Genomic DNA, 26,017 nt, shown 5'->3' with positions numbered 1-26,017 from the left:
GGTTGTAAATCACAAAGATCTGTCCATGAGCAGTCACATCTCCAGTCACATCTGTTTGTCATTGAGTTCACACTGTGAAAACACAAACGGCTACAAATCATGCATATTTTTGATTGGATGACTTCTTCAGTTGTGGACAACTCGTCAAAAGACTCGTTGGTTCCTTCCCACCATTTATGTCTACAGAATCACAGCAGAGTTGGGATGACATGTTTCATTGAACTTGACGGCAAAATAAATGTGCTCGGCAAAGACGGAGGGGGAGGGTCTTAGAAGGCGGAGTAAGAGCAGCGCATACGATTGGAAAGCGGGCGTTCATTGGCTGCTCTCCGTGGTACTCAAACAAAACGGATGAGGGGAAAGTGGCAATGTAGGGACATTTATTGTCAGTCTCTTAGGTCTGTATTATTGGATTGTATTGACAAATATGGGGTTCGCGTGGGTCGTTTATTAGAGCACGCAAGGAGCCTTTTTGGATTTAATGTTCGGTGACGGAGTATGATTCACAGACAGGTTATATTGTCCCAGGTAGGTCCCATTGCTGTTCTTTTGTCGTTGCAGTCTCTGAGCCTGATATGGAAATTTGAGCATGTGCACGAGTGCCACACTTAACGATCCTACGAAATAACCTGGCGCGTAATTCTTGGGACTACTGGTGAATGAAAGTGTCTGTGTGCTGTGCTTTCTTTGTTAAACGTTCTTCCCCGAGTCTAGCACTCTGTATGTCAGAAGTGAGTGTTTTTCTCCTCCTTCTTTCTTTCTGTCAGAACCCCTTTATTATAGGCTGTGTTCCCTTTAAATCCCCCCCCCCCCCTCCTTAGAGCATGCTTTCCTTGACAATTAAAAAACAACAAGAACGTTCCCATTTTAGGTACCTTGTTTTCAGTGAAGAAACCGAATTCCATAAGGCTATTACGTGATTTTATCAATGGGGCAGTCACGATTAATTTTCTGTGTTCTTTCGGAGGTTCCGGTTATTTAGAGTTATAGACAGCTGTCAGACCTGCAACATTGCTTTATGCTATAGTCTTCATTTGCCTCCTCCTGACTGAATGAACCATTTATTGGCACAGTAACAAAGTGACACGCATGCCTCAGTGAAGTGTGATATCAGCATACCAGACATTCTTACAATGGTGACCTCCACAGAACTGAATAGCAGAAGACACTACACATAATGCCTTGTCTTGTTCTCCAGACTTATGAGGAGAGAGAAAAAGAAGAGAAAAAAAAAAACAGTTGCCATCTCAAAAATTCATTTCACCAAGTAGTTTTTTTTTTCAGAACAGTAATACCAAACAAAGAATTTTTAAGTTATTAAAAACCTTATGTTCAGTTCTGCAATATTTTGAAAACATTCATAGATGGTTTAAGTTAATGTTTGGAGGGTGTGTGATCCAGCATGCAGCAATACAGTAAAGGCAGCTGTCTGGGCAGAATTCAAGTGATTTCACCTTTACAGAAAAAGAAATCCTCAACCAGTGTACATCGATAGGTTTTTCCAGAACCTCAGTGCTTGACCCCGTTTGAGATGACGTCTGACTGGGGTTGCCTCACTGCCTGATCGTAAGAGTGTTTGACCCAGTGGTGATGGCTGATATCAGCACTGATTTCATGGTGTAACTGGCCTTATATGTTACATTATCAGAGACAGTGATACAAGCAGACATGCAGAAAAGGGAAACTTTTTCTGCCCGAGTGCTCCTGTGGAGTGACAGAACTGTGAGTGAATACTAAGAAGAATATATAAGACGTGGATTAGGAACCCTTTTTTTTATCACTTTTTTGAGAAGTAATGTTAAACAATTTCAGTGTAAAATTGATAAGATGAAAGAGATTGTACAAGATGCAGTGTAACATTAAATGATTTTTTTCAGTGGTTCCCAAAAAGATCATTCTCCAACCACAGGAAGAGGAATTACAATGGGCCTCTTTAGAGACAAGCTCAACTAAAGAGCTTCATGATCAATGCTGATTAGTTGCAGAGTGAAATATAAACCCATACTATCTAGCAGTATCAGTGGTCTAGCATATATTTTTTAATGTTGGGGAATATTAAGTCACAATGATAGTTCATTGGACTCTCTATCAATCTTCATGTAACCTTCCCACCCACTCTTATCAAGGCATATTGCCAAACATCACTAATCTATGGGCTTTTTTTAAAAAAAAAAAAAATTAAGACTTTGACAAAATTATGCTTGCTTGTTTTGTTTTTGATTGTCCATTATCTAGAATATTCTATTCTCCCAATTTTATCATATTTAAATATCCATCTCCCAGGTAGAATCAAATTTGTTTCCAAGCACACCAGACTTTGCGTGCCGGAAGTTTCCCTGAGAGAGCGCTTTCCTCTTAAGGGGCATGTCATTAGGTCACCAAGAGTAATGTTCATTTACGGAGTCTGTGAATTAATATTGATTTTGCAGTGTCATGTCTCTGCAAAAACAGGAGCATTGGGTCATATAGCAACAATGTTTACCTGAGAAGGTTCATGTTTCAGATTGGCTGGCACAGTGTCCTCCTCTCAAGGTGACAGAGGAAGGACATTCACTGGAGCCATGTAAGGACGGTGAGAGGCTCTTTAAATGTTGACTGTTGTTGGTCTGAGAGGTTTTTGCCATGTTGATGTGGTGAGCACTGTAATGGTCTCTTGCCTTAAGTAAAGAAGAACTGGGGTGAGGATCAGTGGCATCGTGGTTTTTCCCTTTATTCAATGTGAAAGTAAAGGGTTGGTCGTCTAGGAAGTTATCGAATGCACTCCATTATGCCATTCAGCAGTTGGGATGCATAGATGGGAAGCTGGAAGAGATTGTGTTTACTTCTGTTGTCTGGTAATGTGTTCCCAGAGGGTATTCCTGAGTTCAGCATAGGAGTACCTTGTTCCTAATATGGTAATGAGACTCCTAGAATCACTGACAATATTAGGATAGTTGATCTTGTCCTGCTTGGTTAAAAGTCAACAAAAGTCTGTCTTATTTGGCTGAAACAGTCTGAATGGGATTTCAGGCCTCAGTGTGTAGCCACTTCTGAAATCAACATACATACTGACCCTCACAACATTTCAGGGAGTAACTTCTGTGGCTTACTGCATAAACTGTTGATACTTTTTTTTCCCTGATTAATTATACAATCATACTATGCTTTGTGAAAGTCTGAATATTACGTAGTGCTCATTACGTAGAGAAAAGAATTTGCAAAAAAAGTCTTTTCTATAGTGGTTGCTGTGCAAAAAAGTGCCTTACTATGTATTAGGCCAGTTGCAAATAGTTCCACCTTAAATGGTACTTGTTCCCTCTGAAGTACTACTACGACGACAACTAATAAAAATACTAATATACACAATTACTAATGAAATAATAACCACAACAATCAGAAGCAATATAATAATAATAATAATAATAATAATAATAATAATAATAATAATATACTTTAAGAATGTTACTATAACAGTATGCAATTGTTATATAATTATGTTGCAAGAATTATTGCAGCCACTACAGCTGTTATGACTACAGTACTCATCTCTTCTTTAAATAGCTAACAGAGTACAATTCATGATTACTGAGGCTATAAAACTCTAAGACTACTGCTTCATGACATCGGTGTAGGAAAGTAGCATGCAGAGAAAGCATGTTAAGCTCAGGGTGTATAGATAATGAAAACAGTTATTCTTTTTCAGAAAAGCTATATGTGCTGGCAGTTTGTATGAAGGTGGAGTTCGCCAGAGGCAGAGTGAGATAACCTCATAAACACCCATGATGAGAGGAGTTGACCTATTTATGCGCAATCCTACTCACGCAGGGAAAACATCACGCTTCAATACATTTCACTCTGCAGGCTCCTCCAACATGCCTGGTTTCAGTCTCTCTCTTTTTTTTTTCTTCTGTTTTTTTGCTTCATTTCATCATATGTTCTATTATTGTTGTTTTCACTAGCTTCAAAAATACAATATAAGACTTGATTTAGGTAACCAGTGTACTGTAAGATTACATTAATGTCTATTACCCAGTGTACCAAACACACAATTCACTGTTAGCTCCAGACCAAAACAGGTTTACTGACTAGCATCCTGATTCACAATTATACAATTTTCCTGGCAAGATGACTGAGCATGTCATTGTTGCATGGCACGCATTGAATCAGCCATATAATTGTGCTTCCTTTGTAGCACTTTGACCAACTCTTTCTCTTCTTAGGATTTCTAAAATAATTGCAACCTGACCGGAGCCATCAATGTCAACCACTCTGCTTTCATCTGTATGTAACAGCATCTGTTTTCGCCTCAGCATCCCTCTCTCTTTCAGCCAGATGACTCGGTCACACCACCTGGAAACATCCTGGGAGATAATTCACTCTTTGGGGACCAAACTGACGTAGTTCACTGTGAGGAAACCCAAGAGTATCATAATGCATGTGTCTTCCATTCCTGACAGATTCCTTTGGGATGTGAAAGTTGGGTTGGGCTTTGACACATAGGTTGGCCTTGCCTTTGCTCGTAATGTGTAATTGAGGTGTTTGGAACCACTTGAACACTCAGAGGATCCACTGTAGGTGGAAAGGTTCAAGCAGAAAGACTGGATTTTGTAATGTAATGAGCAGGCATATATTTTATATATATATATATATATATATATATATATATATATATATATATATATATTGAATGTTGCACCATTTAGCTAAACTCATGTCTGCAGTTATATGAGCAGCAGAACCTTGCATAAAGCTAATAAAACATATTAGGGCCTAATATAACAAGACAAAATCCCAAAAGATGTGTTTCCTCTGCCTGTTAGGAGTTTACAGTCTTATAATTCTGCAGCAGCCTAATGAATGTGTACATTCCATTTTAAGTATTGCTTTTTTCATGAAGAGGAAGAAAACCTTAGCCAAAGGGCCTGCCCAATTCATTCATCTACACAGAAGACTACTGACGGTCTTATCTGTGAGGGAAATTCCCTCTCAGTTACAGGCTTGGTTGTCAGAGGAAACAAGGAAGAATACTGAAGCTAATTAGCAAGGGTTAGCCTTATAAATGTAGCCCTCCAAGCCATGCTCACCAAATTGAAATTCCTCTTCTAAACATAATGATGCAGGTTAATTATACGAATGAAAGGCGTAGTGAAATGATCGCTATGTCTCTCCTTCCCCTCGAGATAACCTGCTGAGGAAACAACGGGGCCACAGTGAGCAGGGCCTGTGTGAGCAGTGGAAGTGTGATAGCTCATCTGGCTAATGAGGTCCACAGAGCCATATCCTGACCCAGGCAGTAGCAGTGTGATGGTCTGGAGTGATGATGAGCAAGCATTGGGCTATGGCTTGTATTGGCAGCAAGTGATACTCACAGTCCTTAAATTACAAGCCTGGTCTTTTTAGTATAGGTAAGATATCCGATGAAATTCTATGGCCAGAGCTAAATAAAAAGCGTGTATGTGTATTTATGTGTGTATAGATGCACAAAAAAGGGAATTAGTTGGGGAAAAAAAAGAAAATAAGTAAATAAAATGAATTAAAAAAAAAAAAACAGTGGTTACATGCAGTTATATTTTTTTTATATTTTATCGTTTGAATATTTAGGTCAGTTAGACTGAATGATGAAGCAGATCCAACAAATGTGTGAATTTGTACGATACGGAAAGGAAAGGCACTTTTTCCCATTTACGTGGGTGGGTCTGTGTGTGTGTGTGTGAGTGTGTAAGCCTAGATTTACGTTATCGAGGAGTCTGCTGGAGGGAATCTCTCTCATTGGATTTCTGCCTGCGGTGTCAGTGGGTTAGTAGGCATTTGGTGCTCTCATGCGTGAAATGCCTTCAAATGCAAAATCTGCTTTATGATGTAAAGATGAGGAGTGTCAGTGCATCTGCTCTACACTCTGTTTTCAGCACATTTTGAAATCAGCCAGACACTGCTAACGTACTCTCTCCACATTCACTTGTGTTAGCTGCAAAGCTGCTGTTCCATTTATTTTTAGCAGTTAGAAAAAGACCACTACAGCAAGTGAGTAGCCATTATTACTGTGCTTTGTTTTATGATGTGTTGCACTCTCTCTACCCAAGGTACTGCATTTGGATGTGTGTGATGAAAAAAAAAAAAAACAACTGCTTTGAGTTTACGGCCTTTAAAGGTTACGTAATAGACACATATTCACATATTGTAATAGACAACTGTAAGGCAATGTGTTGTTCTCCCAGAGAAAGGTTAGCAGATAAATTCAGCATCCTTTGTCAGTCCAGTCTACTCGACTCCAAGCGAATGGATGGTGTACCCAGTCTTAGACTTTAGAATTGACTGAATCTACTGACACACCTTGCCTGTCAGAAGCCAGTCAGTTAGGGATGCATGTCATTGTATTTCACATATTCCTCCATGGTAACCTCAGTGGATAATGAATGGAGACATTCCCTATCAGGTATTCTCTGTAAAGTCAGATGGGTAGATGGGAACAGCTTGCTCACAGTAAATTAAGAGACGATTTTTGAAATTCACCAATGGGAGTCTCTTAGCAAAGCCCAGCACTGTCTAGTGCAGTGTTATGTGAACTTACATGAATATGTGAAAACTCTCTCAAACTGGCATAAAAAGCCTCATATGGTATTGTGCAAGATTCTTCTTAGTGTGTCGTGTGAGTGGTATATTGTGAGATCGTGTTGTGAAGACAGCAAAGTTTTTTGGAGGAAAGAGCACTGGCACTCAGTCTACACAGCCAAAATCAGATCTTCAGGCCCATTTTATCTAAACCACCAAACAGCCAGAATTCAGAGACAAATGCTTATAGCTTTGATAACTATAAAAATGATGGAAGAACAATGTTATCACCTCATTTTGGAAAAGAAATACATGCCTTTTAACCTTGTTTTAACAATGGGCCTTTACTTGGGATATTGAGTGAGTGCTGTTTGAATATGGCCTGCAGTAGAGATTTTCATTAGAATATTACTTTAAGTGTTCCAATATTTTACTAAGCTCTGCTGTATTTTCATGAGATTTCATCTCTAATGCCCCCCCCCCCCCCCCCCCCAAGATGGCTTGAAATGTATAAAGAAATAAAATAGCCATTACAAGGTCAGTAAGAGTACATTTCTGTCTTGTTAAACAACATGAGGTAGTCATTCCTTTCAGTTTTTAAATGTGCCACAAGGTTTTGGGCCTACTTCCTGTTCTTACAAGGTCATTTGGGCATTTAAAGGCAACTTTAAGGCATCCTAAAGCATTTCCTTTCTATTTTTTCCCTTCTCCCAGACATCATACATGGCTAAGAGAAGTTGCTATTTAAATTCACCAAGTTTTGTCGCTATTCTAATGTTTCAAAGTTTGGAGAGTTCACCCTGTGTAGTTCTGTTCTCTGTTTGCTAACTCACTTTAGCCTCGTTACAGGAAGTGGAGTGCTGAGGAGACGGACCTCTCCTGAACATGAGCTGGTGGAAATGCTCTCAGCATGAACCACATTGGAAGCTTAACAAGATGTGAAGCCCCTAAGTGGTTTAATTCACTTAAATAAGGTGGAGAGGAACAACCGAGAGAGGGAAAATTCTCTTGTTGGTTGCTATGTTTGTAATGTTGTAACCTAGAGCATTTTAATTGTCTCCAACACAGCTTAAATCTAATTTGTTTGTCTGTTTTTCAACTGTTAGTGGACTGCTGGTCGTGGCAATTGCAGTGAATTGGTGCCATACGTGGCCTCTGGAAACAGATCTTATTGGGAGTTTGTGCAACAGTTTTGAAGACTAAATAATGAGGTTTCGTCTGTAATGAGATTTCATAGTCGTCTGCAACAATACCTGTGCAGGAGTGTGTGTGTGTGTGTGTGTGTCTGTGTGTGTGTGTTTTTAAGATATCAAGAAAAATTAGATGATATGCAGGTAAAATATTCAAAATTGTAAACATCAAAACAGAAGTATTTAATGTTAAAATCCAAGTGATTTTCACCAAACTTCTTTTTCTGCTGACCTCTTGGATGTTTTTCGTGTGGTTGAGTGGGTGTAAGAAGAATTTGTAAACCATACATGCCTATTTGTCAGTGTGGATTTGGAGTGACATGTCCTCTAAACCTTAATTCCACACACTCTTCGAACCAGGAATAGTAGAGATGTGCCGTGCAAGATGGCTGAATGCCCCTCTGAGTAACAGTTGTCAGAACACCTCTCGGTACATGTCAGAAATGTGATAATGGGCTTTGTTAACAGCTTTATATTACCAAAGGTGATGTCACAGTCTACAATTTATCACAGCTTTAACTGCAATCCATGGTGTTGGTCATGTTTTTTTCTCTTATCAAAAATGGTTCATGACAGATCCTCTTTTGATGGAGTGTTTCATTTATCAGTAAATATTTGGAGGAGGGCATTGGGCTTTTCTTTTTCACACAGTGTTTATTAAAAGAGAACCCATATACATTTCTAAAGACTATTACATTTGACAGTGATATGGTGACTCTAATTTACAGTGAAGTCTAAACCCTGGAGTACACTACACTGAACTGGACTGTGCCTTAGGTTTACTGATAAACAGAGGTGAATCTGGGTGGTGAGGGACATTTTAAACTTTTGAAATAACCAGGACAGTTTGTGATCATATGTCACTGCCAGGAGTAATAGATTCATGTCAGTTGTGTTTTAATGTTCCAAGATGGAGAAAAAATGCCCCATGCGTTCAAAATGAACTGTTTTGACTGTTTAGAATAATATATGTATCGTACTTAAAAGAATTACATTTTTTAATTGGTCTCCCACAGTGAAATTCCTTCACAGTTGAGCACAGTAAATGTTAGCTGTTCAATTCAACAGACTGTGAAATTAATGTGATACAAAGATAGAGAGATTAATTGTCAGGTGAGTGGGAAATTTGCAGTGTGAGGACTGCAGGTAGTCACCTTTTGTAAAAGAATCAATGCTAAATTAATGAATGAATATATTAACGCTTGTAAAAGCAAAGGTAGGACGCAGCAGAGAAAGAAGAAGGATTTTTATTGGCTATATTCACTTAGAATAATGAATCACCTCTTGTGTTTTGTTTAAACAGTATTGATTAAATGTACAAAACTTGTTCCTTTAATTTCAATACAATTTACGCCTCTGTTTGCTCCTGGGCTGTGGACTCATTCTTTGGCTCAACATGACTTTTTGTTTTTCTTGTGCACTGCTATGAAAAATTATCGACATCACATACCTCCTTTCTTTAAAGGTTTTTTTTTTGCATCTGTCAGGCTCTGTGTCTTTGTGTTCATATGGCTGTCTCTCTGTATCAAAATCTTGTTAAAATGCATATGTTTAGATGTTTTTCCTGTTTTGTTGTTTTCTGTCTGTTTTGTTGTTTTCCTCTGTCTGTTTTCTGTCAGTCTGTTCTTTAACACTGTTGCTGTTTTAGTCATAATTATTTTCTTTTGAAAATCTTTGATGCTATTGAAAGCTCTAACCTGGTTGCATGGCTTCATTTACACAGCGGTATCCATGTGCAGTGTGTATACAACATCCTGTGGCAGAGAGCATGTTTCACCTACCAGATTTAGGCATTTCCATCAGTAACTGCAATGAAAGACCAATCCTATGTTTGCATTTACAGTAATACTCTGTAAACATTTCTCACAGTAGGGGTTTAGTTCATTTGACTGCAAATGTCTGGCAACCCTGCTGCCAGTAATTTACTGTAATTATTAAAGATAATACGGCAGAATCCCTCAGCCGTTGTGTTTGCCTATGTACTGGTTTAACCTTCGTGACCTTTCCCTCAGGGTTTGATGTGCTTTCAGTTGGAGATACATGATGCTGCTGAACCTGTGTAGTGTCAAGGTCAGTCTAATTACTCTGTTAGCACACCAGGGTATCATCATCATCATCGTCGTCCTTACTCTCATGCTTCAGTGACATCATCACCATTAACCAACTTGCTGTGTGACACCCTGTGTGAGTGTGTGTGTGTGTGTGTGTGTGTGTGTGTGTCTGTGTGTGTGCTTGTACAGCTGTCCTTGTGAGGACCAGTTTCAGTTTTAGACCTTGGGAGTAAGGACATTTTGGGAAAGCGAGGATATTTTGGCTGGTCCTCACTTCTTCAAAGGGCTGTTTTAGGGTTAAGACTTGGTTTAGGGTTCAGGTTAGAATTAGGTTTAGGTTAGGGTAAGGGTTGGGGTTAGGCATTTATGTGTGATGATTGAGGTTAGGGTAAGGGGCTAGGGAATGCATTATGTCAATGAGTGTCCTCACAAAGATAGGAGTACAAGTATGTTTGTGTGTGTGTGTGTGTGTGTGTGTGTGTGTGTGTGCGTCTTCATCGTAGGTTCTGTTTATCCGTACCCTTTTTATTTGAGGTTATTACTCATGCTTCTGTCTCATTTTCACACTCCGTGATTTGGGCGTTGTTTACGGCCAAGTGGTCGCTCAGACTGCTTACCAAAGCACTGTGCAATTCAAAGAGTCGGTGAACCATTCAAGTCATACGTATACAGAAATGTCCAAATTGATGTTTTCAAAATAAGAAGAGCTATTAACACATCAGCAGTGTTCTGTAAAATGTTCAACCATTAGATAACTCAAGATTTGGACAAGCTAGAAAGTAAATTTAGAGACCATGCAAGTGAAATGATGTCGTTTCATTCCGCTGAATTAATGCATATCAATATGCCAAATGTCTGGAAATCCAACAGAATTTTAAAGCAGCTGTTTGGGAGACTTTGAGGAAATGCCAAGAATCACTCTGCTATGCATGGAAACCCCCATAGCCCACAGAGCAGACTAACTGCCGAGTGTGACGAAGGATAAGGACAAACCCCTTCCATATTGGATCACAGGATGGTTTCTAGACTTATGTCAGTTTTTGGAGCGATTCCTCATGCAAGTGATTTAATGGAAGCTGTTTTTCCTCTTTATCTTCAACAGCACCAACCCTACAGTGAAGGTTTATTAAACATCTTAATCTGCTGCGCTGAGATATGCTGCACTGAGACAGCCTGCACTTTTCACATTATATTTGTGCACTGACTTAAACAAATTTTTAAAATTAAGGTAGAGTCAGTGTTTCCCCAGTCCAGTGCTGTGGTATAAAGTCTCACTGAGCCCAGGAGGTTTTGTTTATCAACTGATCTCTGAACTAATAAAATGATGATCAGGCCCATTAGTTAAATCAGGTTTGTCAGTCAGGACATGGCTAAACATGAAAAATGCTGGAGACAGAGTGACTTATAGGAGAGGACTGGGAAAAATTAAGATAATTTAAATGCTCCTATGAGGAAAGGTGAGTGTCTCTGGTAATCATCTGATAAGCATCATTGTGTGTTTGTAGCTTCTTAGTTTCACTGGAGATTCAAAGGTGGGTGAGGAGATGTTATGTTGTGTACTCCTCGCAAAGACAGAGGTATAGCCTGCTGTGTGTGCACACACTCACCAGCTGCTCAGAATATGGTCAGAGTTTAAGCCAGTAGCTTTTTAGACCTGACGTGTGGTAAATTATGTATGAGGGCCAATGTGTTTGTCAGTGTGTGTGTGTGTGTGTGTGTATACCTGGTGTCTTAGATATGACTTTCCCATGAGCGGTATGAAAGCACCACATGCAGAAGCTGTACATAATCAACACGAAAAGACCAGTGTGACACACTCTTTGATGGGTTGAATTTGTTGTAATTTCTGTATTTATTGCTTATTGTATTACTTTCTCACTTCTCAACCACAGCAGGCAGATAAGACTATGACTATAAAGGCATGGTTCCCAAAGCCCAAACTGAAAGAAAGAAGAAATATATGGTTCAGGTCTCCAGAGCTTTAATCCAAGGTCATTATATCACATCCTGTGGGCATAGCAGGAGGTTGTCGTAACCATATATGTATGTATGTGTGTGTGTGTGTGTGTGTGTGTGTGTATATATATGTATATATATACTGGTATATTTAGAGAGAGAGAGAGAGAGATACATAGATAAATAGATATATAGACATAGATATTTAAAAAAAAAATGTTCTCCACAAAAAATCTGTGCAGTTAACACTGAGTAAGGGAGTCAAGTTCCCTTCTCTTTAATTTCAAATTTGAGTCGTCAGAGGTACAGACCAATCAAAGCCCAATAGCATGTCATATCCATCCATATACATTCCATACAAAATCTAATGGAACAAATACCTCAGTGTAAGCTTCATAATGAATGGAAACACACACCCTGTTGTCTTCATCATGCACTGTCATTCTGTTCACCTTTCACTGGCCAACAGTACCCATGCTGAAATGGCCTCCAAATGCAGGAGCTTGTGTATGTGGCTTCTTCAGTCCTCTATGTATATTTTACATGCCTGGCTTTTGGAAAAAAAGGGCATATGTGATATCTTATGAGAGAGATTTTTTACCTTGTCTTCTCTGGAATAGTGGAGTATCGTTTCACAGTGGAGCTCCTGCTTTGCTCAGTTCCCCTCTCATAAAAGCATTGGTCTTAAAATATTCATACTCTTTCCAGTGCACTGAAATGGCACAAAAGCGAAGTAGTGGTTTATAATAAACACTTATTATGTATTTCTATTACAGTTCAAAAATATGAACAGTAAATAATGAATGTAATGCTCTTTAGAAATATTTAGTATTTTTCATTATGTGACTGATGTTCTGCTCTGGTGTTAAAGGAGTTCCTATCATGTGTATGGTGCTTGTTATGTGTTTCTTCCCATTCCTTCTTTTTCTCCATATTTCCTTTCCTCCTTTTTCCAGAACCTTTACCAGAACCGGCTTCTGGGATTGGCTGCCATGGCTTCGCCAACGCGGGGCTCCCAGAGCAGGCGTCGGTGCAAAGACGCGACGCGCTACAGCTGCACACCGGAACAGTTCCATAATGTCAATCACGACCCCCTGGCCTTGCCGCTGCCACGCTCCACCAGCGACACAGACCTGGTTAACTCGCAAAGCCGCTCCACCCTTACAGTCAGCACCTCCTACTACTCCATCGGCCAGTCACCAGACATGGTCATCTGCTGGGACATCAAAGAGGAGGTGGATGCCGGAGACTGGATCGGCATGTACCTGATTGGTGAGGCAGGCACAAGGGGTTCCAGAATTCAGTCATTGCATGGTCGTTGTTTATTATGGAGTGCTCTGTGTTTTGAGATTTAGTCAATCAGGAGAGACTCCAAGAGGCTCTGTAATTGTAATTAGTGTTGGAATTTAATGATTTATAATAATATTTAATATTTGAAGGAATTACTGTAGAATTAGACATGTAAGCATTTCAGAGTTCACGCATATACCATTTGTTTGGCTCTATAGATGTACGTTCTGTGCTTCAGAAATTGAGCAAAACAAAGAATGTGTGTTTAAAAAAAAATCATTGTAATAATAATAGCGTGTAAAGAGTTTGAATACTTGAGAATCCAAATTCAGATTCAAATTTATTTGTGCAGTACTCTTTACAGTTAGACTGTCTTAAAGCAGCTTTACAGAAATCGGTGCCTAATGTGAATCAGTGCCCTGTATTAATGACATTAATGACAAGTTTTTTGACCTGGAGCGTAAATGCAGGCTGTGCATATTGATGAAAGCTATATTGACCTTGTGTCTCTTTTTAGATGAGGTCCTCTCAGAGAACTTTCTAGACTACAAGAACCGTGGAGTGAATGGCTCACATAAAGGACAGATTGTGTGGAAGATTGACTCAAGTTCTTACTTTGTAGAGTGTAAGTGTTCCTGCTTTCTTCTTCTTCTTCTTCTGCTTCTTCTCCTCCTCCTCCTCCTCCTCCTCCTATGCCTTGTGCTCTTACTGAATACCTCCAGAAGTTTCTGAAGTTCAGTTACCCCCACTGGAATTGCTTTAGAACATCATATTTTAGCCGAGAGCTGCATCTCCATAAAACTAAACTTTTTGCTGTGTTTTTTTTATTACTCTCAAATGATCTTTTGCATCTCAAAAGTTACAGTCTCATATTTCAGAATGGAGGGTAAGATACATCTTCAGGATCAAAATGTTTTCATTATCAGATTTTGTCAGCATCATATTTCTGTGGGTTCATCTTTTATTTATGTGGATTAAAATCTTGTCTGTCAGATAGTGATGTTCTGTAGAGTCCGTGTTAAACTGTTATTAAATCCTTTATTTCAAATTGTTTTCCATCCTCAAACGATTCAGCAGTTAGTTAGCAGGATCCCACCTCCCTACCCTTACTATGCGGATATTTTCCTTATTATTTTCTTTTCTGTCCATATCTCTACCCAACTTGTTTCTGCTCTATGCGTCTCCATGTCTTTTTAGCTTATAGTGTGTTGCAGATGTGGAAGAGTTCTAAGGCTACTCTTCTGTTTCATCTCAGGAGAGACTCTGAGAGGCTCTGTAATTGTAATTAGAGTTAGAATTTAATGATTTATAATAATATTTAATATTTGAAGGAATTACTGTAGAATTAGACATGTAAGTTCACGCATATACCATTTGTCTCCATGTCTTTTTTAGCTTACAATCTGTTGCAGATGTGGAAAAGTTCTAAGGCTACTCTTCTGTTTCATCTCAAGTCAATCTCTGACTTTGTAGTTGTCAAAGCAGAGTATCTTGCCCTCTGCTTAAGGCAGTAACAGCACACCAAAACACAGATATTCTCTTGATTCTGTCAGAGATGGTTTTTAGGTTTACGCAGCTAGAGGTTGGAAACCTTCCTCAGGCAGTGTGTTGTTTGAGAAGATGTTTATTTATTTTAGCGTGAAAATTCTGTAATGTTCTGGTCCATTTCTGGTCCTAAATGTAGGTTACATTTTGTTCTGTTTATGAATAAACCACTAACCAAAGCTGCATAATTGTACAGATGAAACTGTGCCCCTGAACTTGGTTAGAATTTGTTTTAACTGCACTGCTGGGTTTATATGATGTAAACCATATACATGGTAACTTTAATGCTTTAATGCAATGTTTGCAGGATTTCTTCCAATTAGGTAATAATACTAATCATGATTTAAGATTCATGGAATGTCCATAAAGTATCCATTTTTGTAGGTATGCAAATCTATTTGAATTGCATAAATGTACTCATATAAACACAAACACAGGGCAAAATAGGACCAAATTTGTATCCTGGCTTTGGTTCTTATGTGAGAGAAACAGAGGTATCTGTTGCATCGGACCTTAGAGGATAAATTAGGTCTTTCAGAGAGTGAATCGCCGTTCATTACTCAGGTGACATGTAGCCAGGTGTGTGTTCTCCTTACGGTGAGGTAAGTAGGGCAGTGACAGAAGTGTGTCTGGCCTGTTTTCCACTGCTTGCCATTTTTAGAAGGCGTAGTAACTACGCAGGTGGACAGATTTAGCAGGGGACCCAGTTCACCTGGGAGATTCCCTAATGTTAGCAGCCATCCCTACTGTTCTGAGTTCATACCTACAAGGTGTGGGTTTTTTTCTCCCTCTGTCTTTCTCTCTTTCTCTCTCCTTCTTATTCTAACACACAGGCACGTACACAGCTTAGTTACCTAAGTGTCACTTCAATCAATAGTCACATCTTAAGATTTTCTCTGCAGGTTACATGTTCAGATCTTCAAATACAGTGTAAAACCTCATATTCTTTACATCACTGACACACACAGAATACCTCTGGACATATAACAGAGTCAGAATGCTATGCATTTCACATGAAATCACTTAAGTTCTTTCCACATCCATCTCAGAGTCATGATTTTCTTTCTCACTTTAGCAACCTGTCAACACAGTTTTGTTAGTGTGACAGATCAAAGTGTGACTTTCGCTCTCACTCTATCTCAGCCTTGTCTGTATAGATTATATCTTTATTTTACAGTTAAAACTACTTTATGCTCATGTGTAGTAACTAAAGCTGCTTTATCCACTGTTTTGCAAACAAAGAACTGAAGGCTAAATGTGATATCACCATGTTACTAAGGCTAAAGATCTGTTGTCTTAGCCTGATCAGCTGTACAAGGTAAGTCTTATTACTGATAAGCATTTTGATCAAGTCCATCATCCATACATCCATAGGGATTATTGCACTGGTGCACTGGAATATCACAGTGCTGACTATTGTCGTGTTAAATGTTTTACCTATAATGACTTAGAGATACATGACGATAGGATAGCCATCAGATAAACTAAGACTTTACCTTAATCTCACCACCAACTCCTTTGTTTTCTCTCTCTCGCTCTCTCTTTTTCTCTGCATATAGCTGAAACTAAGATTTGTTTCAAGTATTACCATGGTGTAAGTGGAGCATTGAGAGCCACGACTCCCAGTGTGACAGTGAAGAGCTCCTGTGCCAATGTGAGTACACACACACACACACTTTCTCTCTCTCTCTCTCTCTCTCTCTCTCTCTCCCTGTTTCTTCCACAGCATAAACTGACCTAATAATATGATCTGACAGGGGTCATTCAAATGGTGACCTGGTGACCTGTCTTTTGTCTGAAAACTAATTTACAGCCCAAACTCCTCATTTCCATCCTTACCCTATTCATTGTAACAATGTACCTTTAAATCATTTATTAAGGATGTTCTGTTCCTACCGTTAGGTGAAAGGTTAAGTGTATGACCTTTTTCCTCATTAGAGGTCAGGGGTCAGGATCCCTTTGTGTTTAGATTTTAATTACAACTCTATTGATTTAACTCTACATTATACATCTGTGTAGTTGAGATAGATAAATATATTTAACTGGATATAATTTAGATAGATATAATCTGTATGTGAAATGCAGGGTTGGGTAGTAATGGATTACATATAATCGGGATTACGTAATCAGATTTTTTTTAAAAAGTAACTATAATCAGCCCAGATTACATTTGAAAAAATGTGCAATTAGATTGCAGTTACATTGTCAAGAATTATGTGATTACATTTTTGATTTTGTCTTTAAAATATGGCAATTTTAAATTAAAATGAACATTTTGAGTAAGTGCTCCTCCTGTGTTACAATAGCAAACTCCTCCTTGTGGCCTTTGATTAAAAAACATCAGCAACAAAAAAAAGTACACCTTTGGACGTTTATGCCAGCATGTTTTTGTAAGGGTGATTTGATTTGACCAATTCTAAATACCGAATATGTTCTACTTTTTATCAAAGTAAGGTATTCCTCTCAGGTTGGCAGGTTGGCAGTTTTGTTAATAGTGACTTAACTAAGATTTGTTTTTGTTTTTTAATGATGATTTATGGATAATGGAGTTTTTATTCCTTTTTAGTTACACTGAAAATGGAAGATGAACATTTTGAGTAAGTGCTTCTCTTGTATTACAAGAGCAAAGCCCTCTACGTGGCCTTTGATTAAAAAACAGCAGCAACAAAAACTTACACAAAAGAGACAGCATGCCACATGCCAAACTACAGTACACCTGTAGTTTGTGCCAGCAGGCCTACTGGTTTTATTAAAGGGTAATTTGATTTGACCAACTGTAAATGCTGAACATGCAAAATGCATTTTATTTGCATTGAAAATATATTGAGATGTTTAAAGAGAAAAAAGAATAGTTGTGGAACTCGATTTTTTGTGGGGTGTTGTGTCCTTTTTTTTAGTAAAAGGTGCAGTATCTTCAATGTTCGATTTTGAAGCAATCCAAAAGTATTCAGATTAGATCACATTTTTTTTTGCAATCCAATTGATTATGTTACTAATTACAAAAATTGTCATGATTTTTGAATTCAGTAACTGACTATATTTCAAAGTAATCTTACCCAACCCTGATGAAATGTGACACAGTACATCTAGACCACGGTCCCAGTTCCACTCCTCCAGTCCAAAATACCTGACAGCATTAGAACTGATTGTTACGGCTGTTAAAATATATCCAGTATGAGAGGAAAGTGCGCCACTACAGTGCTGTGTGAAACTGGGAGGCAGGGTGAATCAATTAGGATCAAGCCCCTGCCCATAAGCTCATGTTTTCCACCCAACACTGTCAAACTACACAAAGCCCAACACAGAGAGTGGAATTACAGCACGTAAAAGGAGGGATTTGGAGAAACAGCATTCCTTTGATGAATACGAAGGGTCATGTGCCACGCCACGATCATCTTCCTCATCCCCCCGTCATTGTACTCTAGAAAAAGAGAAAAGAAAAAGCTATTTCTGTACTCCAGTGTCTTTTTGTTTCCTCCTCTTTCCTTCCTCCCAGCCATCATCTGGTTTTCTTTGTTGTAAATGGTTGTTTAATGAGATAACTGGTTGAAGGTGAATAGTACAGAGGAGACGCCCTCTATGCCCTGTCAGGTCCCAGAAATAACAGTCTGTAATAGATTTGTTTTTTCAGCGATTTCAAGTTCATTTCCAACTTTTGATTCTTAGAGCCAACTACACCTCGAGCCCTTGATAAGGTGAATGAGAAGTGCTATTTGGAAATGGCCAGGAATAGCAGAGCAGTTGCACTATACTAAATTGAAAAGGTGACAGAATCCAAAAACTTCTTTTTGAAGTACTTTAACATAATCCTTGGTATGGGCACAGTTAAAAGCCTTATATTTTAGGATCAGATAGCCTTGCTAACTAGCAATTGCAGCTAAGTGATGAACTGGATGTAGAAGTACAGTGTTAATGGATAAGCGTACTATTTTGTTGTTTATAAGGGTGTTACAGTAATAAGACAGGTCTATGGCAAATTGCTTTTTTGCGGTGCTGGAATAGCCAGATTTGGTCTTGGCCCATTAAATACTATTTTTATATTATGTAAGGCATCCATTGAATCTAAATAGCATTTGCATATGCTATTACCCAGTTTGTGCAGTCAGTGCCTAATGTTGATGTTTGAGCCTTTTGGGCTTTGAGGTTTGACAGCATACATTTTAGTTTTCATAAATAAACCCAGAATAACTTTAATTGTTTCAGAGTGAATATAACATATAATAGAACATGGTCATCACATTCTTTATTCTTTCTATAAGTTGTAATATTACAAAATGACCAAAGAAAAAAACCCAATAAAAGTCCGTTTAAAAAGACAAATAAAGGTCTACAGCTTCCATGATTTATTTTACTAAGATGACCCATTCCACGTTGCCATGTTCCTTTTCTGACACCGTGAAAAAAAAAAAATCAATATTCATGACTTTGAATGCAAACCTCTGGGTCATTTCTGTCATCCGTGCTTTGCGAACCTCTCTCTATCCGAAGATCGTGTTACCACAGTCAACAGCCATTGTGCTGTCTGGGCCCCCTGAAATGCTGAATGCCTCTGAACCTGATCTTCAGCATGGCTGCCCTTACCACAGGATCTGGGTGTTAAAAATAACCCACCGAGAGAAAGGGGGCAAAAAAGCCCAGGCTCAGGTGTATTAGATGGGTGCTGAGTGTGCCTGCGTGACAGACAGATGGATGGCAGAGGTAGAGGAGTCAGTCTGTTTATCTGGGTACGCTCCATTAACTCGGTTGTAACTTATTGCCGGGGGTGATCTATGGTTGGGCCAATGTCTCCAACTGTGCTGATGAGGAGGAGGAGGTGCAGGAGGAAGAAGGAGGATGCGATCCCCTGGGCTTCTGGTCGGGTAAGAGCACGATTCATTTTCGATATTGTCGGCAATGACAGATGTCTTGTGTCGTAGCAGAACAGCTGTACCTGTAAGGCCATTGAGAAGCAGCTTATACTCTTCAAAAGGACATCAAATACAGTGGTGATTCAGCCCCAGAAACACGTACCGCCGTCATGCTAGACAGAAAACAGAAGTCTCTTGGATAGATTTACTGCGATATGTTCTCCTTTGGTCTAAATTGAGTTAAAGTACATCAGAGAAACGATGCACCAGAGAGAGATGAGATTCTGACTGTTTAGGTCTATAATGCTGTTTTCAGATTCTATTTTCTTTCAAAAAGTTTATACTACAGAAGTTAGCTGGAAGTTGAACCATACAGGGCAGTCTCTGAGAGGAGATTAATGGGGAAAGCGTTAATTTGTTGCGGTCGAGGTGAAGACTGGTTTGCTGCATTGCCCTCAGAGGACCTTACACATCGACTGCACATTTATTTTAAGGTCTGAAACAAATCATTTATTTCCATTTTCAGCATTTTCATCTCCCAGTATGCAGGCTCAGCATCCAAAATCCGAGCTGTTCGGAATCACGCTTGACCCTCTTCCAGTAAAGGAAGATCTTCTTTTGTACATTTAACATTGTGTAGTTCCAAGGAGACGAGATTTGAGTACAGACTGTAATGTTTACATGATCACATACTGTATTACTGTGTACTGATGGTTTATTTATAAGTTTCAGTGACCCTCCGAAACATTATTACTTTGAACAAAACTCATTAAGTTGCTGAACGTCTGTTCTTTTACATCAAAAACCTATTAAGAAATATTTGAACTGTCTTGTGACTGACATGGTGTTCTCACAGATTTCATGTTACTGGTGTTACAAGCTCTAATAACACTTCATGGAGGGTTATGAAAATATGCACATAACTGAACTGTATGACATGATACTACGTAGCAATCTGTGGGTTCTAAAGTCAAAATATTTTTATTATTACTATATGCTCCATTATTGTGACATGGTCTAATACAATCTGTTTAGGTTTCTGTGGATGACTGCTTGTGCAGTTTGCCTCTTTCTGTCCCCTGTCTTAGCCCCAGTGTTTCTGGCATATGACTGGTTATGTTTTGACCTCTAAAAGGAATTTTGACATTTCTGTGGAGAGCAGAATGTTTTTGGTTTTTTTTTAATTTATTAGGGATTTTTTTTTTTTTTTTGTAAGATTTTAAGATTGTGATTTTCAGGATGTAAAGTGCTTTTAAAAATGCACCAGTCTTATTGGTCCAATGTCCTTTGCCACATGAAAAGATGGCACACTCTGCCTTTTTGGCAAACTTTGCTTCAGCACTGTGACATCTATCAGCTGAAGATGAGAGAGAGTGTCTATTTAAGCACATTTATGCAGAACTGTATAGTTTGTCCTTTACCATTCAGTGACTCAGCTGCTGATGGTGTGCCTGGCAGGAAGGCACTAAAGCATGCTTGGCTCTTTGTGATCTAATTCAGTTTATGAATGCTCCTATCTATCCAGACTTCCTTGTTCAGTAGTTTTCAACGGACATGGTGAAATGTGTCGTGTCTTTGTCCAAACAGTTTCCAACGAGATGCAGAGAGAGAGCGGAGAAACTGTATTTTGGGTGCATGTACTATGTATGAGCTGAGTGTTTAGAGATTTGATTTGGTTAAGCGCGGATACGCTTTTGTGTTCGTTTTTTTTTTTTTTTTTTTGGTTTTTGTTTGTTTGTTTTTGTTTGGTTTTCTGTGCGTAGTATTAGCTGTTTTTCTCTCACTCTGTTTCTTTTTGTGGCACTCTCTCGAGGGTGTATGCTGACTCACGGTCCCGCTACACTTGAATCTCACGTGGCTTTCGAACATTAGCATTCAGGAGGCATTCAGCTTTAATCAAACCTTCCTCTCTTTGTCTCTCAGTTCCCAGTGCACCTCAGACGTTACATGCACTCAGCGTCCTCCACCGCCACGTCGATGACTCTTTAAATAATAATCCCCCTTGTCCCGTCAGCAGAGCTCCAATCCGGAAGCCGGTGTTTTGATGACTATGCTACAGTTTTCTGAAAAAAATTCAATTAGCTCCGCTGTGTTCCAAACGGGGGCGCAGGTTCAAAAACGGTACAAGGGCAATGATGTAGCGTTGCCTCGGTGCTATGCCTGTTAGTGCTGTGGGTCATGCTGAAACAGAGTTTGTTACATTCGACCGTGCCCTTCAGGTCCAGAGGTGGCAAACTGCTAAAATTTGGATTAGCATTCAGAATTATAGTGATGGTTCTTACACGCGGTGAACGTTGTTTAGGAGATGATGACAGGTAAACAGTGGTTCGTGACTGGGCTGATACACTTCATCTAAAATTAATTTTAGAAGCATCTCCAAACATTTACCTCATGAGAGCCACACACCATACTGTTCTTTCCTCCGATGAATGGTTATAGAGACAATCTGATTTTAGAGACCAAAATTAAAATTTTTAAAATTATGTTGCCTGTATGAGTATCAAAGTGTTTATCATAGCAGTTCACTTAGTATAATTACAAACTATCAGCTTGTAATATCGCTATCTTTAATTGATATTCAAAATATTGTCAATTTTATGGTATACCTGTCAAATGTTTTATTTTTGTGAGCTTTCTCAGTGTGAATCGAAAGTTTCTTTTTTGTGTGTGTGAGACAGGGAGGCAGGGAACCTTGAGTGTTTGTAAAATTTCAGTTCAAAGACCTTGCCCTAGGACACAATGTCAGCCACTGAGAGGGTAGAAATATTAAAAGCAGCAGCACTCCAATACTAAATCACCATTTGTGGGTGGGAGAATTTGTACCAAAAACTCGTGTGGAGACCTAACCCTGAGATCCCGTGATGCCCAAGCCGCCGTATTATCATCCAAATCCCTCATTTGTGATTACGGTTTGTGTCGTGTGGTTCTAGACCTCTGGGATTGTTTTAATAGATTGTCAATGCCAAAAAAAACGAAAAAAAAAACAGCCAAAACACAGCTCATCGTTCACGGAAAGATATTTAGACCAGGGATTCAAGACAGCCTGCAGATTAGTTTTAATCTGTCTGTGTTTGCGGGTAATCTGTGAAAAGCCCTCCGGCCATTGTGTGTTGGGCATCATTGGGACGGCTTTTCCTTTCTTTACTTTGCTTTTGGGTTTTTTTTTCCCCTCCTTCTCTCTCCCCACAGTCAAGAGAATTTGCATCTCATCTCAGTGCAGCTGATCCAAGCACCTGCTCCCATGCTGAGTTTATTTTCATTCTTTTTTTCTTTTTTTTTCTATTTAGTTTGTTTGTGTCTTTTGTTTTTGATTGTCATGATTTCAAAGTCTTATGCAGACTTATAGTCTTACAGTCGGATACATGATTTTATGACATTCTAATGTGTTTAGTTGCATGTTTCTCCACAAATATAAAGCACACCCTGAGTTTCTAATTCACTTTTGATCTCAACAGAGTTAGTTTAAAGGCAGTGGTGTACAAAAAAGTGAGTTTGTGGAACAGGTATTCCAGAGTTGTCTACAACTAGTCTGTCTAGACATTGTTATTTTAAAGAATCTTTATCCTAATATAAAAACATCAGCTTAGCATCAGCTAATCTACAATTAAGATTTAGGACACAGAGTCACATCAGTTTTGAATAAACTGATCATGATAAACACAAACGAAAACACACACACAAACACATTTTGCCACTGTGTGCTTGCGTAACAGCCGTGTGGTGAAAGATGTGGTACTGGTGGTTCCCTGTCAGTTGTGATGTAGCTCTGCCTTTCCCTGTTCTGAGAAAAGCTGGTCCTTTGGGGCTTTCTCTCGTCCTTTTGCTCATCCTCTTCCTGGATGTGCGATCAATGGAGTGCTAATGAAGGCATGCTATTGATCCCTGCTGTTAGCTTGGGCTACTGTAATGGGCTTTAAACACAATATGTCAGACTGGGCTGCAGAGACAGGGAGAGAGGGAAGAAGAGATGGAAAAAATGGAGAGATGGAAAGGGGGGTGTAAAGACTCACAGAGTGACTCACTTCCCTCCACTCAGCCTCTTGCTGGCTTCCATTTCCCTCTATATTTTCTCTGTCTTACTAACTCCTCTTTAATTACTTATCCCTCTTCTTTCTTGTTTCTCTTCTCACTGCTCGTTTCCTCTTTTGCTCTGTCTGTTTCCCTAACTATTTTTAGGTTTCCTGGAAAGTTTTGGGGTTTTTGGAAGAGACTTAAAAAATTTATTTTAAAAGGAAAGCATCAGGGAATTCAGCCCCCCAACTCTCTGACACTCTCTCCCCTCTCTCTCTCTCTCTCTCTCTCTCTCTCTCTCTCTCTCTCTCTCCCTCTCTCTGTCTCTCTCTCTCTCTCTCTCCCCTTCTCTGTTTAGGTGCTTAAACCGGTGGTCAGTCCTGAGGTTAATCCAAGTCTGGGCAGCAGGAGACTCATCAGCTTCTCCCTGTCAGGTAAGTCAGAGAGAATTTTTCCTCTCCTCTCCTCTCTTTTTCCTATGTGTTTCTCTACTTAAATTCCTCTACTCTTCCTCTACTCCTCTCCTCTCTATTTCTGCTCCTGTCTTATTCTTCTTGTGCTCTTTTCTTCTTGTATTCATTTTGTATTCTTTCTTTCCTACTTTTCGTACTTGACACTGTCACTGTTACCTGGGAAACTATTGGACTACAGGAGTGTCTTACCATATGTCAGTGTCCTGGAGGAATAGTTGTCAGTGAAGTTAATTTGGCTCATTGGTTCTATTGGCTTAATTGGAGGGAATGTGAGGTTTTGCCTCTGTGTCATTGGACATGTGTGCTACACCTGTGGGTGAGCAATTAGTTTAGAGTCTCTGCCAGTTATGAATGATTTTCAAAATGATATTCAGTTGGACACAGAGATGGACAGTAAGTGCATTAATGGAAGGCAGCATCTGCTAATTTGAATAATGAGCTCTATTCAGCATTATGGAAAGATATTTTGTCATGTCCTTCTGAGTTTTCTTCTTTGACATAATAAGGTGAGTACTACCCTGAAGAGAGCTTTAGTGCTCTCTTTTAGAGAGCTCATTTCCAATAGTTTAATTTTGAATGATGTTGTACAGATCTCTAGCTGAATAATAATTTATCGAAAAATATGTACTGGCATTTTGCAGAGTATGAAAAATATATGATGGTTTTTAAATCATTTGAACACATTCGGAAGTATGTGTATTAAACTGCTGTGCAAGGGGACTTTTAAAGCAATTTCAAATAACACTAAATCATTGAAAAGAGGAAGAGTTCTATCTCAGATAAGCCTTTGGATAGAACCACTACCTCTACACATTCTTCTGCCTCTCTTTCCACCGTGGACAGATAAGACATGCAGTACAGTAATGCTCTTCCCCATCTCAAAGTACATTGTGATATCTGCTTTTTTTGTTCCTTTTATTTATTTATTTATTTTTTTTTTTACTTGAAACATTTTTCTGGCTCTATGTCTTAGTCTTTCCAAAAAAAGTTAGGAAAAAAAAGATAAAAGAACAGATATACTGGTTTGATCCTGTTCAGGAACGTCTCAGTCTTTCATGCACCTCCACTTTTTCCTGTTGATGTTGTTGAATCACTTTAAGAGCTTTTGTGGGTGTTTGTCCACCTTGACTCCGTTTTCATTTATGATGGCTACATCCCTTAAGGTTCACAAGTTTTATGATGTATACACCACAGTATATGTGCTTTTAGCAATTTATAAATGTAGTCCTACTCAATACTTTGATGGACTGGACTATAGCTCAGCATTGAGAACACCTTTTAAACTAAAACTTTTCTAAGGTCAGTCTTTGGATGGAATCTGCTTTTGAACAAAAAATGTTTTCCCTCATGTTTCTCTCCCTGTTTCTGTCTAGCATCCAACTTTACTCTCTAGTCTTTTTAGTGAGTCATGTCAGAATCCTCCCATGTTTTATGTATAACTGCTCTCTTGGGTGCCATGCTGAGGGAATGTCCTGGTACAAATATATGCGCATTACCAGCTTAGTGAGAGGATCTCGTTGTCGCTCACGTCCCTCGTGTACTGTACAATGTATGGTAATCCCGAGAGGTGCAGAGAAAAGAAAGTGTACATTAATTCAGCATGACAGTATATAGACAGACGAGCTGACGGAGACTAAATAGAGGGAGTCTCCGTACTGCTTTGTGATGTGTGGAGCAGTCAAGGAGCACCCACGGCACCCAGGACTGCCCTATCATAACCTGTCGACTTTGATCAATGGCCAGAGCTCCCACCCCTCGTTTACCACACTATTTCACAGACTGCCCGCCTCAAGCCTTAGGACTGGATGAATCGACCAGTCAACAACCTATTCCTTTACAGTTACAATCTCTATCTTCTCTCTCTCTCTCTCTCTCTCTCTCTCTCTCTCTCTCTCTCTCTATCTCTCTCTCTCTCGGCTACTGTTTTGTATTTTTGTTTTATCGTTGAATACGAAAATAACTAATGAGTTCTCTTGAGATCCTCTCTTTGCCTTCCTTCCTCGTATCTCGTAATTTTGTCGTTGTTTTTTTTTTTTTTTTTGCTAGTAAAACCCTGACATCTCTTGCAAGCTGGGATTTGAGAGCTTTTATGGCTTTAAAAGTATCCTCGTGAGGCTAGTGTTGGA

The 26,017-nt window shown here is 39.1% G+C and overlaps 1 protein-coding gene across 1 annotated transcript in view; it reads left to right on the top strand.

The window, feature by feature from the left end:
* The first annotated feature begins 9,761 nt into the window (after positions 1-9,761).
* Positions 9,762-26,017, top strand: part of hecw1a (HECT, C2 and WW domain containing E3 ubiquitin protein ligase 1a) — a 52,633-nt gene continuing 36,377 nt past the window's right edge. The window contains exons 1-5 of the mRNA XM_030768433.1: positions 9,762-9,788; positions 12,682-12,997; positions 13,533-13,640; positions 16,120-16,214; positions 23,777-23,852. Of these exons, the coding sequence (XP_030624293.1) occupies positions 9,762-9,788; positions 12,682-12,997; positions 13,533-13,640; positions 16,120-16,214; positions 23,777-23,852 (622 nt within the window). The remainder of the gene's footprint in view (positions 9,789-12,681; positions 12,998-13,532; positions 13,641-16,119; positions 16,215-23,776; positions 23,853-26,017) is intronic.

The sequence above is a fragment of the Chanos chanos genome, chromosome 3, assembly GCF_902362185.1.
Source record: "Chanos chanos chromosome 3, fChaCha1.1, whole genome shotgun sequence".
NCBI lineage: Eukaryota > Metazoa > Chordata > Actinopteri > Gonorynchiformes > Chanidae > Chanos > Chanos chanos.
The sequence above is the reverse complement of the archived record's forward strand: the minus strand, read 5'-3'. Positions and strand labels throughout refer to the sequence as shown.